General features: G+C 36.8%; 1 protein-coding gene across 1 annotated transcript in view; it reads right to left on the bottom strand.

The window, feature by feature from the left end:
- LOC121367883 (cyclic nucleotide-gated channel rod photoreceptor subunit alpha-like) overlaps positions 1-18,709 on the bottom strand; it is an 80,627-nt gene that overhangs the window by 22,560 nt on the left and 39,358 nt on the right. Inside the window, exons 4-5 of the mRNA XM_041492327.1 lie at positions 5,776-5,834; positions 4,179-4,240 (exon numbers count right to left, since the gene is read on the bottom strand). Coding sequence (XP_041348261.1) covers positions 4,179-4,240; positions 5,776-5,834 — 121 coding nt within the window. The remainder of the gene's footprint in view (positions 1-4,178; positions 4,241-5,775; positions 5,835-18,709) is intronic.

Here is an 18,709-nt window from a genome sequence, read left to right as displayed (position 1 = left end):
AACCATATGGGAACACTAGAAATATATTTATATGTTAAATTACTATAATATTATGCATTTTCACTTATATAGCAACTCTATTGTAAGGCCATGAAATCAAGGCTCCCCAACCTTGACATGGTCAAACTTGGCTGGGGATAATAAATGATTAAAAAAAAAGAAAAAAAAAAAAAAAGATCTTAATAAAAGGCTCTTTCGTAAAAAAACAGAAAGGGAAAAAAAGAAAAAAAAAGAAGACAATTTTGTAAACATGATATACTTAGTTTATTTCACTTAGTTAAAATTAATGTAATTTATAACCCTTATTGAAATATTTTGTTGTCACGTAATGGTGACTTTGTGGTGGAAAAATCGGTTTGTTTTTGTAGAATGTATAACATTTAAAAATAATTTAAAACAAAATTTATATTAAGATGCTATGTAACCTATGTTGTGTTTCATATTCAAAATAATGTGCATGTTTGTCCTCCTACTATACCGAGATGTACAGTTATCACTGTAAATGTATATGCCATTTTGTACGTGTATATATACATGTTCATATGTGACAAAATTCCACAAATATTTCATATCTACAACATTAATTTGAGAGATAATTGAGCTGTCACGTGTCTTAATGGTCATTACTGGTGACTGATGTCTGTGACCACGTGTAGTGACCCCGGGGGATTCCTGCTCAAATAAAATCTATTCAGTGATTGATGGCACGTGGGATTCAGATAATCCAAAATTGATGAATTCCGTCCACAGTGGTCAATAAATCACTAAGTATTTTTCACATATATGTCTCACTCTTTCTTTTAGCCGAGGGCAGATTTAGTTTAGTGGTGATCGATCTCAAGCAGAGTTCTATCTATACAGAACCTCTATGCCATTGAAATGCATGTTAAATGGTTAGGTTCAAGTCCGCTGGCACCACCTTGCAACATTGGCATTAATGACATGTATGTATATTGTCACGCTTTTCTAAGATTAAAAATACAGTGAAACCCCTCAAAGCCAGACCTCCAGAAACCGACATTCCCTCAAAATCAGACGTTTTTCAGGGTTCCCATTTCAATATCAGTACACAACAGAACCTCTCTAAACTGGTCACCACTTAAACGGACATTTGTCTTGATCTTGTCCGGTCGGGCTGCTGGTGCTCTCTTGCATCTGCAAGCACGTGCGGTCCCCTCTACCTCCCACTTCAACCCTTTTCCTGTCCTGGACAGAGGAGCTGACCAAGGCCGGCACCTGTGCCTATGACAGGCGTGCGCTACAACAGCTTGCTCTGAATGTGCACGTAAAACCCCATGACCTGACCTGACCTGACCTGATCTCGTAGGTGTCCAGTTTAGAATGGTTTTACTATATATATATATATATATATATATATATCTTTAATTAGTTTTGATTCAAAATTGACAAAATTCATATCATTTCATAAGATATTGTTTCTCGTATTCAGAATAGGTGGGGAGAGGTTGCATGTTGGGAAAGGTTGCATGTTCAATCGTTTCGTGTTGCATAAAGGTAGTCACAGTCTGTCAATATTCTAAACACGTTTCGGTAAGAAAAAAAACCCAAAACCCACAACCAAAACAACTAACCCACATCGTTGCTGAACTGCCTTGGAAATGAAAAACTATGTTGATTTCTGTTAATGCAAATTGTTGAGTGCGTCGTTAAATAAAACATTTCCTTCTTATTTTGTTAATGCAAACCAAATACGCTTTGGCTCTGATTCTGTTTTCAAAAGGGGATGCTGTTATATACTTAAGAACTACTGGATTGTAAATCAGCAGTGTGAATCGCTTAACGGTGCTAGGCTGTCACATCTGTACTGCTGTAATCTGTGTTAATGGTTTTGTTGTTCAAATTTGCTCGTAACAAATATCACATCTGTACCTAATATTGTTAATATGTTTCTATATAGAAACTGACAGATTCATAAAAAGCATCGAGTTCAAAGGAGTCTATCTCTGCATGTGTGTCCGTTTCTGTGTTCGTTTCACTCTCTGTCTGTCTGTATCTTTGCATACGTCTCTCTCTCTCTCTCTCTCTCTCTCTCTCTCTCTCTCTCTCTCTCTCTCTCTCTCTCTCTCTGTATCTCTGTGTATGTCTGTGTGTGTGTGTGTGTGTCTCTCTCTCTCTCTCTCTCTCTCTCTCTCTCTCTCTCTCTCTCTCTCTCTCTCTCTCTCTCTCTCTCTCTCTCTCCACTAAACAACTCATGGTGGTCCAGACAACCGCGAATTGATCATTCAATGAACTAATTCATTTTAAGTGAAAATAAAAAGTCACAGACATAGACTTTCATTCAGACTATTTGAACAGTATTTGTGTCACACAGAAGACTAAGAATCATACAAAAATACCGTCCATTATGAAGATTTGTTTGACGCTGTATTTGGGAGAAACGAATCAACAACCTAAATCAAATATCTGCACTTTCAATCAAGACAGGATCGCTAGCAAATCCATTTATCAAGTAGGAAAATAGCTTTCTTATGGACCAATGGAAAATGAGTTTTCATGGAAGTTCTGCGATTCGTAAAAGATAAAATGGCGACGACTACGCTTCATTAGCCGTAATCATGCCAATACCAGTAGATTGGGGATCGGCGCATATTTATTAACCGTTTATTGATGTCGTTGGTACGACCGTTACGTCGTAATACAATTGATGTAGGTTGACTGCCGAAAGATGACTAGACAGATTGATGCGATTGATCACACATGTAATGAATGAAGATCGCCCGTGTCATAAATAAAGGCCGCTTATAATGCACATGAAGTCTAATCATTTAATAAATGAAGATCGCTAAATGTAATAAATGAAGATCGCTAAATGTAATAAATGAAGATCGCTAAATATAATAAATGTAGATCGCTTAAATAAATAATATAGCTACTGAAAATTAGGGATATCTTTAATATGCAATAAATGAAGATCGCTTATGCCATAAATAAAGACAGCTGTCGAAAGAGAAGATCTGTTGTGTAATAAATGAAGATTTCTTCTGTCTAAATAGGTATTTAAAGTAAACCTTCTCGCGATACTAATAGTACAGATTTTCTGCGAAGCACCTAATGTATGTATGTATGTGTGTGTGTGTGCGTGCGTGCGTGCGCGTGTGTGTGTGCTCACCACACACTTTTTGGCACCTTCGTACGACCGTGACATGTGACAGTGTAATAAAAACAATTTTTTTTTCTATATAGCACTTTCCTACGTTTTTTGATATACCAATCATGGGGCACTGGATGAGGCGGGGAAAAACAACCAGAGACTGAGCACATCGAGGGGGTCGGGTACTGTAATCAAAGCATCTCAGGGCAGCTTGCCCCAAAACAGGTTTCTGATACTAGTATAATAGCATTACGCAATTTTAAAACTGGCGAACTTTTCACGTGTGCAACCGTGTCAATATTAAGGTTTCTGTTGGTTGTTTGTCGGTTTGTTGCTAGGTTTTGTCTGTTTGTTTATTTGTTTTTTTTGGGGTTTTTTTTGTTTCCCTTTGTTTAAAAAAAAATATATACTACTAAGGTACATTACATTGAAATGGGAGAATATTAAACCACACAGTAAATATGTTTTTGTGTTTAGATGTCAGTGTAATGTCTAAACTAGATTCCGTCACCCATGTATTAAAACAACAACAACAACAACAACACAACAAAGAAACAAAAAACAAGTCATGGAAGCATTGACCTGTCGTGGACGGAAGGGCTGGCACATGTCAAAACTTGTGCCCTAGACAGGCGTGTGCTAAAGCAGCCTGCTCTGAATTTGCACGTTGAATTAACTAACATTGGAAGCAAAGATATAATATAATATATAAACCAGAAATTCATGGACATCTGGGTGTCTGATTATGAAAAAACAACAAAACAATAATAATAATGAAAACAATTGTTGGGGTGTCGTTAAACATTCATTCTTTCATTCATTCGTCAATTCATTCATTCATTCTTTCGTCAATTCATCAAAAAAGAAAAATCTTCATACTGGTATTTCATAACAGAGATTAAAATTTACGGAAAACTCCAGATGTATTAGATGAAATGATGTCTCTGGTTAATACCTGCATTCATTGTAGCTGACTTACAACTCCTCTCCATCGAACATGCATGGCTTGCATTTTCAGACTTGCTTGTACAATATAAGTGGATATTTGACCAAATGTGTTACTTACAAGAAGCCTTTCAAACTCTTGTCTGCTGGCATTGCGGTTAGTAATGATATTTCCTACTTGACCTGAAAAAAGAGAAATAAACAGTTTGGCTAATGGTGTTTGTTTCTCATAATAATGGCAGCTCTAAAGGAATGCGCTTTGTTTGTGCTAATACAATTGAAGACGAATTCCATTTTATATTGGTCAGTCCATTATATAACCTTATTATTTTAAAAAGCCTTCTGTCGTTAAATTCTTTCACGTCCACAATATAAACAGTTATGTAACACAATTTTATGTCATGCCACAAATTAAAACCCCCAGCTCTAATTAATGCATATTCCGAAAAGCACTCTTGCGAAGAAAGCCGCAACATTTTTCCATAAACAGAATGATATTTTATGCACTTTTTCCACAGACAGAACAGTACATATCATAGCCTTTAATATATTGATTGAATCAGAAAAATAAAATCATAGAATGGGTCCTCCGAAAGGATTCGATCCTACGACCAATACACCGTCGACGAGCGCTCTACAAACTAAACTAGGTCAGTATCCCGTAGTAACTTTAGGTGAACTAGTGTTAACACCATTATCTTTGTACACAGTGTTTGTATCTTGGCAATTGTCTAAAATAACGGCGTGGACAATAATATAGAATTATCTTCGACTACATGAAACGAAAACTAAAAGTATATATAATATATTTTATTTTATGGGAGTAAGGTGATGGGGTATAGAGAGGCAACCGTTCGCACTAGTCACAACCCTAAGCAACCGTCAACACTAACTAAATGAAACAGCACCATGATTAAAACAGAATGTATTAGAACTACAGCTATTGACAAATTGAGCAATTTGATTCATTTTATTAACAAACGAGACAGAAGGGCAAGTATTTACATTCCATTGCAATAAAAATACAAATATAATAATAATAAATTAGGTACAAATGAACATCACAAATATCAAGTGCTACATTAAAAAAACCCACCTGTTCAAACTGTAATAAAGCAGGGGCCTATTATAATTCACCAAACTATTGCAACTTTGTGATTCTGCATGGCAATGCAAAAAGACTTGGTAAGACGATACGATATTATTCAAGAGATCTGTGTCAATAAGGTCACAAGCTATTATCTTAAGGTTACACACCACCATTAATTACTCCATGCAGTTCAATACAATGTCTATGTCAGAATAGATTCTGTGAAAAATACAACTACTAATTTTAGGGAGTGCTCTCAACTGACAAGTACCGTGTAAAAAGTCAACGAATTTTTTTTTTATGAGGAACTATTTTCTAAAACGGAATATATTAAGCTGCTACAAGTAACGACACGCCAAATGGTGTCTTAAGAGGTGGCCGTAAAATTCCCCACATCTAACCAGAAGAAAAACAATTCTTATATTAAACGGGCACCTGTCTTTGTCTTTTAAACGTACTTAAGGAGCTGGTTAAAACAGGTTTAACTGTATTTCTTTTTCCACAACGCAAACGTTTGTAACCTTTAAAATGGGATATATTAGATGACTGATATATTGGATGTACATGTAAAGCTTTTATTTTCCGACAGTATCTGTTTCTAGTTACATCTAACAGCTGCTTTACTTACCAACAATTGTAGCGAAGATGAAAACGCCAATGAGGTAACTCACTATTACGAACACGTACCTGAAACAAACAAGATAAACGTTTTAGACAATTACACAGATGTTATAACAAGCTGTCGTTACATAACATGTTTATTGTCTGAATACTGGTGGAGGAGAAATAGAGATACTACCATGCTCCAGGCATGGCGGGAGCAAGTAGACAGGGGCGTGGAGGAGGGGGGGGGGGGGGGCAGCTTTCAGATCGAGGGCGCTAATAAAAGTTTTTAGGGGGGTTCGGGGTATGCTTCCCCCGTAAATTTTTGAAAAATAGACGTCCTGAAATGCAATTTCCTGCATTCTACAAGTAAAATTGATCTCTGCGAAAAGATTTACTACCAATTATAATTTTGATTCAGAATTATTGGGGGACGCTCTCCGCCGTGCCTGTGCTCGGCTCCGGTCCTAGGGACGATCCTGCTTGGTAGATTTATTTGGCGGTGTGGGTATTTCTAGGGAAATATCGATGTAGTTTTTATTAGAAAAGGCCGTGATATGTGCTGTCCTGTCTGTGAAAATGTACAATTATATAAATTATATGACACAAGCGGTTTCTAATCGGTACATATGAATATATATTATCATCAAAAAAATTAAACGACAAAACAATTTGATATTCAAAATCGTATTTGCACAATACTGAGTCCAGAAAAATAACGACATTCATGAAAAAGTTATAAAAAGGTAATTTTCGGTTTTATTAATTGTTGATAACGTTTTGATGTTAGTGCCAGGGTGCCGTTAAACATACATTCGTTTATTTCTTCGTTGTTTTTTGTTTGTTTTTTTGTTGTTGTTTATATATATAAAAAGCCACAACCACCACCCAAAAAAACCCCCCGAAAAACCGAAAATAAACAAACGAAACCAAATCAACATCACACACAACAGGACTTAGTTCAGTGACAGATCACCTATTAGATGTGTAATATATATGTATCACCCAATCCAACACACATTCAGTAGACCCTCCGAGTTTCACAACTGGAGTATATGAGCAGTTTCCTGACTAAATGGCTTTAGTGCAAGACAGACATTTTAGTTATACCTACCCCTAATTCATGCATGACGCAGATTTCAACACTGGTATTAAAAACATCAAAATGTTGGGTGGTGGGGGGGGGGGGGTATAATCGGAATAGATTTGGCGACTAAGAAACCTCATTCCATAAAGTACATATATCAGGGTATTCAAAAATACCCTCAGACCTTTTGGACCTTTTCGAAAAAATCTTCCACCGCCACCGCACCCCCAGTTCTCGATCTATATTATCAAGCGATCAACTTGTATTGTGAGGATCACTAAATCGTAATGATTTTAGTCACTACAACACGAAAAGTACACAAAAGAAAGGGAGTACCACAAACCACATGCTACAAGGCACACCGTGAGAACTACCCTTAAACAACAAACATGTATTGTGTTCATTTGATATGAGGGCTCTGTTGCGCTAGCAAGTGTGGGGTTTGCGCTTAAAATGTTAAAATTATAGTGACATGACTTGAATCAGTCAGTAAATAGTTCTGCGTTCAACGAACAACGCTAACCATCGCGAACTATTTGATTGGCTCCAAGTGTAGTCATCCGGTTTAACGTGAAACGCATGTAACAATCTAGCAAATGTTTTTAAAGTTTATTATTATTATTTGGTTTTCTTTTTGCTCGATCTGGCTGAAAGCATCCTGTGTGCTCACGAAAACAATTATATCTTAAAAACAATATTGCAATACGCAGTTCTATGTAATCTGCATAGTATTAGTTCCAGTTTACGCGCCAATAACAACGTGCTTGAACATAAGTCGAATATAAGCATGGAAATGGCCATTCCATTGCTTACTTAACGCTAGATTTGAAATATGTTTTATAAATCAGTAATTCCACGAGACACTTGGTCGATACCACGTGTTTGCTGATCACATGGAACGTATTGGAGTTTTACGAACATTAATCAGAGTCTGCCTCGTTTGGAACACTAGCAAAAGACGTACAATCAAACTCGAGTCGAATCGCTTAAACGTAATTTACGAAACCGCGTTATCAAATTGTAAATAAATGATGCTAACCCGATCAATACGCGGGGTTCTACCATAAAAATAACGCTCGCGTCTCCGTTCCCGGAATTATGTCATTATAATTTAGGGTGCTGGAATTGCCTATACTCTATAATGTTTGTGTGTGTGTGTGTGTGTGTGTGTGTGTGTGTGTATGTGTGTGTGTGTGTGTGTGTGTGTGTGTGTGAATGTGAGTGTGCATGTGTGTATATGTATATATCATATCCTTTATATGAACTCCGGTAGGTTTTACATTCTCTCACAGCTCTGTAAAGAGTGACTTTATATTGATTTTATACTACTTTTTATGTTTTTTATGTTTTTGTTGGCTCTCTCGCTCTCCTGTCTCTACCTCTCTCTCTCTCTCTCTCTCTCTCTCTCTCTCCACTCTCTTATCACACACATCTCTCTCTCTCGTTCTCTCTTTCTCCCGAGATCTCTATCTCTATCCTCTCTCTTCTCTCCTCATCGGTTCTGCCTAGAGGATCCTCTCTCTCCTCACGCCTCTTTCCCTCTTCATCCTCCTCTCTATCTCTATCCCTCCTCGTTGCTCTCTCTCCTCTCTCCTCTCTCTCTCTCTCTCTCTCTCGCCTCTCTCTCTCCCCTCTCTCATCTCTCTCTCTCTCTCTCTCCCCGAGTCTCTCTCTCTCTCTCTCCTCTCTCTCTCTCTCTCTCCGACTGTCTGTCTGTTTGTTTTGTGCTGGTGTCTAAATTCAAATTGAAAAAGTCAATATTAAATTCAATGACATTTAGCAGATTACAAGTGTATGTTTGTACACTGCTGTATTACAATAATAATTTATTGGTGCTCTGGTTACAAATGTCAAGATCGTCTCTACTCCAACTTTAACAGATACACGTTCTAATGAACATTCTAGTCTTGTATATATTTACAATTTGGAAATCATACACCCAAACATTCATCTCCAATGCTATTATTGTATGGCAAATTCAAAATCATATAATATATAATATGTTGATGGGACTTAAGTTTGTACCCGTTTTAACGTGTTCGGTTGAAATATATAAAAATACATTATAAAATATCAATGTGCTTATGTTATCATACTAAAAATGTGAACATCTGCATATGCAATGCATTTCTGGTCACCGTATAGTAGCTTATTGTTGATATTTACCTATAAAAGTTTGTACATAACAACTTGTTTTCTTCCAGCCGCCAAACAAAATTTGAAATGATTTGGTCAAAGAGAATCACGGACGTATTCAATATCACTTTTTTTTTTCTTTTTTTTTTTAATGCTGTTTTTGTTGTTTGTTTGTACCGGTCTCGGTGGTGTCGTGAATAAGCCATCGGACATAAAGCTGGTAGGTAATGGGTTCGCACCCCGGCTCCCACCCAAAGCGAGTTTTAACAACTTAGTGAATAGGTGTAAGGTCACTACACCGACTTCTCTCTCACTAACCACTAACCATCTATCCTGGATAGACAGCCCAGATAGCTGAGGTGTGTGCCCATGACAACGTGCTTAAACGTTAATAATTGAATTTAAACAGGAAAATAACTATAAATGAATGAATGAATGAATGAATGAAGCAAATGAATGTCTGTTTGCTTGTTTTTGATGGGGATCGGGGTTATTTGCCAGATTTATGTAAATAAATTAATCCACTAGCTACAAACGCAAGATAGTTCCTTTAATAGTAATTTGTTTTTCTGTTTGCGTACATATACTTGCAGTATGATCAAAATAAAGAGAGTTACAAACGTTTTTGGTTAAACTATTAATGCCTTTATGTGGAAATATATATATATATACATTAACTGTAACATCGGCCATAAAACAAGGGCGATCTGTTATACACAGAAAAACTGTAATTTGCCAGTCGAAGATCGACAGAGCAATCGCGTGTCACACTTTTCCATTAACCTTCTATCTATCTTTATCTATTTTGTGTCACGGTATTGAACACGAATTGACAAGTGAGCAGGTTGTCTAGTTGAGTATATTGTGTGCGAGAACTTAGTGATGGATGACTTTCATTACACAGAGTACAAATCGGTAGAAGCATTAAGTGATCATATGGGGCTGCCAAATGACCTTTTCTTGTACGCTTACTGCGCAATACGAATTTTTAACAAGAGTACCGGTGGAAGTACATGATACGACCGTCAAAAATAGGTCGCGGTGACCTAGTTATGGTACTCAACACATCGCCATCCCAAGTTGTACTTGTGTGCAAGCTTTGATGATCCAATACCGGCCTCGGTGAAGCAGTGGTTAAGACATCGAACTACAGGCTGGTAGGTATAGGGTTCGCAGCCCGGTACCGATTCCAACCCACAGCGAGTTCTTAAGGGCTCAATGGGTAGGTGTAAAGCCATTATACCTTCCTCTCTCTCACAATATATTCATTATTTTATTGCTATTTTCATAGTGTTATTCAATTAAAGTTCAAGCATGCTGCCCTGGGCACCCGCATCATCTATGAAGGGTGCCTGTCTAGGACAGGGGTTAATGGTTAGTCGTTAGTGGATAGAGAGAGAGAGAGAGAGAGAGAGAGAGAGAGAGAGAGAGAGAGAGAGAGAGAGAGAGAGAGAGAGAGAGAGAGAGAGAGAGAGAGAGAGAGGGGGGGGGGGGGGGGGGGGAGGGGGAGTCAGAGTAGTGGTCTTACATCTTCCCAGTGAGTCGTTACAACTCACACTGTGTGAGGGCCAGTGCTGGGATACGAACCCAAAGCCCCCTCAGCCTTGGACCAATGACAAGATCACTAAACTACTAAAACAATGACGTTGGTTAATAAGACAAATAAAATCAAGTTATTTAATTCTATTCTGTGAGCAGTACCAAAGATAGAAGCATATACAAAGATAACTGATTAAAAAACAAAACAAACGAACTACATTACAAACGAACATCTATGGTGCCATACAGAATGGAGTACCCCAAAAACTACAAATTACTTTCTAACAATGCGGATGCGGTTCTACATCTACATGAGTATATTTACTAATGGATGACACTAAATATAGAATGAAAAGAACGAACTACGAAATGAGTAACTTGAATTCCACGAATCTGGTCTAGTATAGCTTGTAACACAACCAATCACAGCTCCTTTGGTATTCTACATGCAATGACAACTGTATACACCGATCAGATTTTAAAGGGACAATATCATTATACATTAAAGCAATGTTTGCCATAAATGGATACTATTTGTTTGATGAATGTTGGTGTGACGTTTGTTTGTTAGTTTGTTTTTGTTATAACAATGCTTGGTGGGTTGTTTTATACTGTTGTTGTGTGTTTTTATGGGTTTTTTTTTGTTTGTTTGTTTGTTTTGTTATTGTTATAGTTGTTGTTGTTTGTGGGTTTTTTTTTTTAATTATTCAATCAGATATCTATAAATCCAATTTGCACGCATTCAGAGACATCTAAATGAATACTTCCTTATTTCGCACACGATGATCTTAGAACTATATAACACAGTTGTGATGACACATCAGTAGATATGTTAAACAGTGACGCTATCAGGTGTTTTTAAAACGGATTTCTAATCTTTCCGCATCAGAAGGAAGAGCTTTTATTAATAATAACGTTGACCAGAAACCAGCAATATGAATAAGGTGAAACGAAAATATTACAACACTTAATTGTTTTGCTGAAGATGCGTCATGCGTCATATTAAGATTTCGTAGGTGTCAGAGTCCGAGTTTGACCTTAGGGTTCTTAGTGCGGCAAAAAGGTCAGTGTCGTTTATAGATTTGAACTTGATTTACCGATAGAACGGTTTTAAAACGGAATAGTAGCCAGTAACACCCCTCACCCCACCCCACCCCCCAAAACAAAACCCAAAAGAAACAAATTTTTTTACAACCCCCCCCCCCAAAAAACAAAAACAAAAAAACAGACAAAAATAAAGAGAGAAAAAAAAAAAAAAAAAAGGAAACCAAAAGAGAGAGAAAGAACTAGGCACAATACCAATTATTTTCGAACTTAAATAGAAGTTGAAATCTTGATCGGAAGTATACATGCTAGACAAAGAAGGTGTGGTTGACGATAGGGTAGAAACATGTAATTTGACTTCATTTTAATATTTAAGATTATATGTACGTAGTAGCAGTGGCAAGTAAAATTCCTATCAAGTAACAAAAAATAATCTGCAGTACTGTCCTTGGTTTCTTATGTATCTGTCACTGTAAATGGGAAGATAATGATGTGAGTTTTAATACATAGAACACGGACAGCTTGTATGTATAAGGCATTTGTAATTCACCCTCAGCCCTCTCATTTAGCCTCCAGAAATAAAAGCTAAAAGTCAGATGTAAAAATATATATTATGGTGTGGTGTCCATGCTAAGCTATATACTTTCTTATTTTTAAAATTATTTTCATTAGATAACATAGGGTAAAGATATTTACTTTTTACCAGTTAGTGGATATAGATACGTGTTTTAATACAAAATACAAGGTCGACCTGATTACGTAAGTAAAACAGTCTACCCAGTATTAGACTTTGTTTTAACCAGCTGGTCGACAGAAATCGCAACAGATCATTGTGTATATAGCTGTCAAAGTGAAGAAAATAAACAAGCAACAAACAATGTCAGACCGTTACACCATTTACTTACTGAATGTTTGTGAAATGCCAGCTGCAACAGAAAATACATTGTGTGCTGTAGAATGGTTTTAATCATGCTGTGATGATAGCATCATGTCACGCAATTAGCATATTTTACTATTATAAATAATGCTATCGTATTTACAATTTACGTTTGGTTACCTTAATTAACAAATTGATGCTGCACTTGTTTCAGTTTGTAAATCCACATTGGTCAGGAGTGTTTTAAAGAACATATATAAATAAGGTCATAATAAGCATGAGAATGTGCGTGGACGTTTCAGATCGGGGTTAGGTGGCGGAGGGGCGAGGACAATAAGTGTAGGCCAGCTCTCAAAATAGGATCTGGCAGGCTTGGCTATGTGATTGTTTTAAAGAATATTGCCAGGTTATTATTATTATACTGTACTATGACCAAAATAGGATCTGGCAGGCTTGGCTATGTGATTGTTTTAAAGAATATTGCCAGGTTATTATTATTATACTGTACTATGACCAAAATAGGATCTGGCAGGCTTGGCTTTGTGATTGTTTTAAAGAATATTGCCAGGTTATTATTATTATATTGTACTATGACCAAAATAGGATCTGGCAGGCTTGGCTTTGTGATTGTTTTAAAGAATATTGCCAGGTTATTATTATTATATTGTACTATGACCAAAATAGGATCTGGCAGGCTTGGCTTTGTGATTGTTTTAAAGAATATTGCCAGGTTATTATTATTATACTGTACTATGACCAAAATAGGATCTGGCAGGCTTGGCTTTGTGATTGTTTTAAAGAATATTGCCAGGTTATTATTATTATACTGTACTATGACCAAAATAGGATCTGGCAGGCTTGGCTTTGTGATTGTTTTAAAGAATATTGCCAGGTTATTATTATTATACTGTACTATGACCAAAATAGGATCTGGCAGGCTTGGCTTTGTGATTGTTTTAAAGAATATTGCCAGGTTATTATTATTATATTGTACTATGACCAAAATAGGATCTGGCAGGCTTGGCTTTGTGATTGTTTTAAAGAATATTGCCAGGTTATTATTATTATATTGTACTATGACCAAAATAGGATCTGGCAGGCTTGGCTTTGTGATTGTTTTAAAGAATATTGCCAGGTTATTATTATTATACTGTACTATGACCAAAATAGGATCTGGCAGGCTTGGCTTTGTGATTGTTTTAAAGAATATTGCCAGGTTATTATTATTATACTGTACTATGACCAAAATAGGATCTGGCAGGCTTGGCTTTGTGATTGTTTTAAAGAATATTGCCAGGTTATTATTATTATACTGTACTATGACCAAAATAGGATCTGGCAGGCTTGGCTTTGTGATTGTTTTAAAGAATATTGCCAGGTTATTATTATTATACTGTACTATGACCAAAATGCATCCATTTTGACTTATCTGGTATGTTTTTCGTCCTCTTTGTTTTATCCAGCCAGTGCACCACGACTGGTATATCAAATGCCGTGGTATGTACTACCCTGTCCGTGGGATGGTGCATATCTGCTAATCAAAAAGAGTAGCCCATGAACTGGCGACAGCGGGTTTCCTCTCTCAATATCTGACGCCATATAACCGTAAATACAATGTGTTGAGTGCGTCGTTAAATAAGACATTTCTTTATTTCTTTATTTCTTTGTTTTAGCACTTTGTGTTTGACCCAGCTTCGAGGATTTTAAAACCCAGACATGTTGTCAACATGCAGACTGTGTGACAGATTATCTCATTCAAAATCGTATCTCTTCACATGGGATGTTTTCAGGTATTTCACGACACGACGCACCACTAACTAATACGAATCTGATGCAATATTTTATTTTCATATTCTAGTGAAAAAAAGATCTAATAGTTAATGGGTGTACTCATGGCGCATATAACCAATGCACCAGACAGGACACGCTAAACGTTTCGCGAACACCTGGTATCATCACTGTTTTCATAGACAGACAGATAATCTATTAAAGTACCACCGTATGTACATTACATATATATACAAAACAAAACAAACATAACAGTACACAACACAATCCTTAAGGACTTATGAGACAGAATAGTTAAAAATTATATAAATACAAGTATGTACAAATACAATTATTAATAAAATCATAATAACATGTCTCTACGACATTATAAAGTATAAAAAACTAAATCTAACATTAAAACACGTTTCTAAATCAGGTAAGAACATTAAAACCTGTTTTGATATTGATTCACGAACACATGCAGCCATAACTTTGTCAATATATTTCTTCTACTTAAAGTCGAACGGTAAACACTACATACTTGCACGTTTATACATTTTATTTGTTAATTTTATAAATGTGTTTAGGCCTATGCATGCCCGCACGCGTAATATGTGTTTCCTATGTGTGTTAGCGTGACGCACACGTGACTTGAATACAATAACATAAAGTATGAAACATTCTCACCTATTAAAACAATTCGACTGACCAGCATAATGGGAATTAAGTAATTGCATGTCCTTAAATATCTGGTCGTCTTAATATTTGTAAGAAGCCCAATCTGATTAAAATTAACTCTACTGGTCTCGCCAGTAGATCTAACAGCATTGCGTGGACTCCCATATCCAGGTGACATTTCATCTATAAATAACAATTTAAATATCGACCAATTACACTTCGCCTTTTATAACGTTATTCGGGAGCATACAAATTCTAAAAATATCGGTTGAGACTGTTTATGCAATAGGCGAACTTGTTGGTCTAATTAAACATTGAAAAAAACAGGGGGGAAAGTGCAGTAATAAACTCTGGATTGTATACTAGTATAAACAGATTTTATTGCTATACCATCACGGTTTTTTTCTTCTTCTTGAAACGAATTTTATATAAAGTTTTATATTGAAATTAGTTTCCGGCATACTTCGTAATTCACCCGAATCATATCGTATATCTTCGGCATAAACCCGAATGTTTTCAAATTCTTTTCAAATCACTGCATTCCCAGTCTGGAGCTCCACGCGGTAAGACGTGTTTGTTTCGACTGTGCACACTGCACGTACTTTCGCGGCTCGACTTGGGGATCCTTCACTTCGTTGTTTTTGTCAGCGAAGTGAAGTTTTTTACTGGGATGTATGCGGCCACTAGAATTGATTGAACGCTGGAACGCTTCTCGTTTCGACAGTCTGCACCACCAGGTTGGATTTTTTTATAGCGAGATTCCTTGCCTCCACGTCATTTCTCCGTCTGACTATGCTGACTCGTTTTTTTCGTGACTCGTATGACGGCCATTCTGCAGAACGCCACGGTTGTTCGCGTTTAGTCTCTACATGTCCGAGCCTGTCCGAGCCTGTCCTAGCAGCACTGGGAGATTGACCGCCACACTCTAAGAAGAAATAGGAAGCGGGGTCGGCCCCTACTACTCTTTTCTAGAGTTTACTTTGTTTTATTGTGATACCATCTCGTATCCTCCGGAGTCGGGCCTGTCCGCACCACTATACCAACCCATGACGACTAGACTATACCCTAGTCTGATTCTCTCTCTCTCGTTCAGACGGATCAACGTCTATTGACAATCAATCTAGGGGTTTTCTTGACGGGATGCAACCCATCTCGTCCCTACAAGCTGTGCACCCTAACGGCCTTAACGACGCCACTCACGTGGACATATAGATCGGACTTTAAACTTTTAGACCGTCGTTCAAAAGTTTATGTCGAAATTACTTTCTTTTTTTAATATTATTAAATAGTCCGATCCTCTCTTCTTTCTCTTATTTATTTTTGGACTGTCCTTCTACAATGCTCCAAATTATATAAATATTCGACCGAGCAGTCAATTCTTTTTATTTTTGGCTATTTTCAAAATTCTGACCATTTTCAACTCTACACGTTTAATATACAGCCACTAATATTTTATGCAGAAAAATATATTTCATATGTAATTACAATCTTTAAAAAGTCTCTGTTAGTCGATAACATCTTAAAAATTGCATCAAACTCAAGAATGTCCCTTTAATGTTGATATAATTATTTTGAGTATGCCGCTCTATGATAGATTGTGAGCGATAATACGTATTCTTCCGAAGTAACAAACCCGGTCACAATTGTGTAACTACAGGTCATTAGTTATCTCCTCTTCTAAGTAATGTCATTACTTTTGAAAAATACAATTCCTTATTAATATTTCTGATAGTCTTTTAATAGTTCTAAAGTCTCTCACAAATCCACATGAGTGACCTGTGTACTTTTAATGCTGTATTATTGTATTATTATTATCATCATCATCATCATCATCATCATCATTATTGTTGAATTATTCTTTGTTTTAATCCGTACACAAGGTAAGATGTAAATAAAGAATTTGTCTGTCTGCCATATATTAATTCTGTTTATGGATGCCAAGATGATCTAATGTTTTTTCATTTTTTTTCATTTGTTTGTTTTTGTTTTGCTCTGTTTTTTTACTGTCGCAAACTTATAATATATGACAAACTAAAAGTAGACTAACAATGATATAAAATGGAAATAGCATATCACACAAGTACATTTAGTAAATGGTTGTACATGCACTACAACTTGTGTTAACATTCGAAGAAACAGTCTTGGATCATAAAACTAAAATACTGAAGACTAAAATTACATATTCACTACATTTTCTTGTTCTTCCAACCATCTGTTATATTTGCCTGTCGCTCCCCCCCCCCCCCCCCCCCCGCACCCCACCCCACCCCCAATAAACTAAGTATAGGTTAGAAGGCATTAAGACGTTTCTTCAGAAATAAGAAGGGGCGGAGCGCGTTCTTAGTTCTGAAGAAACGTCTTAAGCCTTCTAACCGATTTAGACGGCATTTCATAGGTTCATTACTTGATATGGGCGGGGAAAGCGTCATTGCGTGTTCGTGCCAGTTGTTTTGACGTCATTGGTACAGCTCTTGGGATGATGTCTGGCCAACTGCGTCGAAGTAATGGTGGTTACGTGACTTGTTATTAAGATGGCTTTTTTGGTGTGTCTTCATGATTAAGATGATCGAAACGCTGATATCCGATTGGTTGAGTTGGAGAGAAACCGAGGAAAACAATGATGAGTCTTAGTGTTAATGACGTCTTTGTGCAATATTATTGGGTTCAGATCTGATTACGTGTTTGCTGTTGTTCTTGTTTGGTGTTTTGTTTGTTTTTGTTGTTTTTCACACCAAGGGGAACCCCAAGAACAACAATCCGTCGTTTAATTTCTAACATGTTATCTAGGTGTTGTACGTGTAGTGCTTACACATTATGGATACACACGATACTGAGATGCTAAACAATATCCAATCAAATTTTGAATTTTAAATAAATGGATCTTTTACACACACACACACCCCCCCCCCCCCCACACCCCCCAAACAAACAGCCTACAACCCCCCCCCCCCGAGATTCTTAATGTCTGCGGTCTTGCCTCCCCGTTTTATATGTTTTATTAATGCATTCATTCATTTCAACTTATTTTCGTGCTTATAACCAATTAAGGTTCAAGCACGCTGTCCTGGGCACACACCTCAACTATCTGGGCTGTCTGTCCAGGACAGTGAGTTACTTGTTAGTTGTTAGTGAGAGAGAAGTCGTTGTAGTGGTCTTACACCTATCCATTGAGTCTTTAAAACTCGCTCTGAGTGGGAGCCGGTATTGGGCTGCGAACCCAGTACCTACCAGCCTTATGTCCGATGTAACCACGACACCACCGAGGCCTGTTACTAATGCAAAAATATATAGAGATATATATCACGTAATGGCTGATGGATTTTGTTTAGACAGCAGACCGAATTTAAAAAACAAAAAACAGTTAAAAGTGACAACGGGTAATAAAGACAATTACCAACTCGCTACAGTGAGTTACAAATTGTGTATCCCTCGTGAAACAATGCAAATCTCTCGCCAAAAGCTCGGGTTTCAACATTAATTCACTCGGGATAAGTAATCCATAATACATCGTAGCTTATTAGTTACTTTCTAAATTGGATTTAACTTCAAAATGTCCTTTTCTGAACAATTTCTTCCTCTTCCACACTACTTTCTTATCCTGTGTAATCTATTCACCCATCCACACTGACAGATACAACAGAAATATCATAAGACAATTTTATCCGAGAAATCATACATAGAAAACAAAAATTATCTGAGTTTATGTACTCTGCATATTTAAAAAAATCCAGATATTTATTCCTGTCTTTTACTGGGCTACTTGACTTCCTTTGAGAAGTGTTTCAAGTATTCTTTATTCCGGCAAATGTTTACCCACATCGATAATTC

The sequence above is a fragment of the Gigantopelta aegis genome, chromosome 3, assembly GCF_016097555.1.
Source record: "Gigantopelta aegis isolate Gae_Host chromosome 3, Gae_host_genome, whole genome shotgun sequence".
NCBI lineage: Eukaryota > Metazoa > Mollusca > Gastropoda > Neomphalida > Peltospiridae > Gigantopelta > Gigantopelta aegis.
This window is presented reverse-complemented; position numbering and strand designations above follow the sequence as displayed.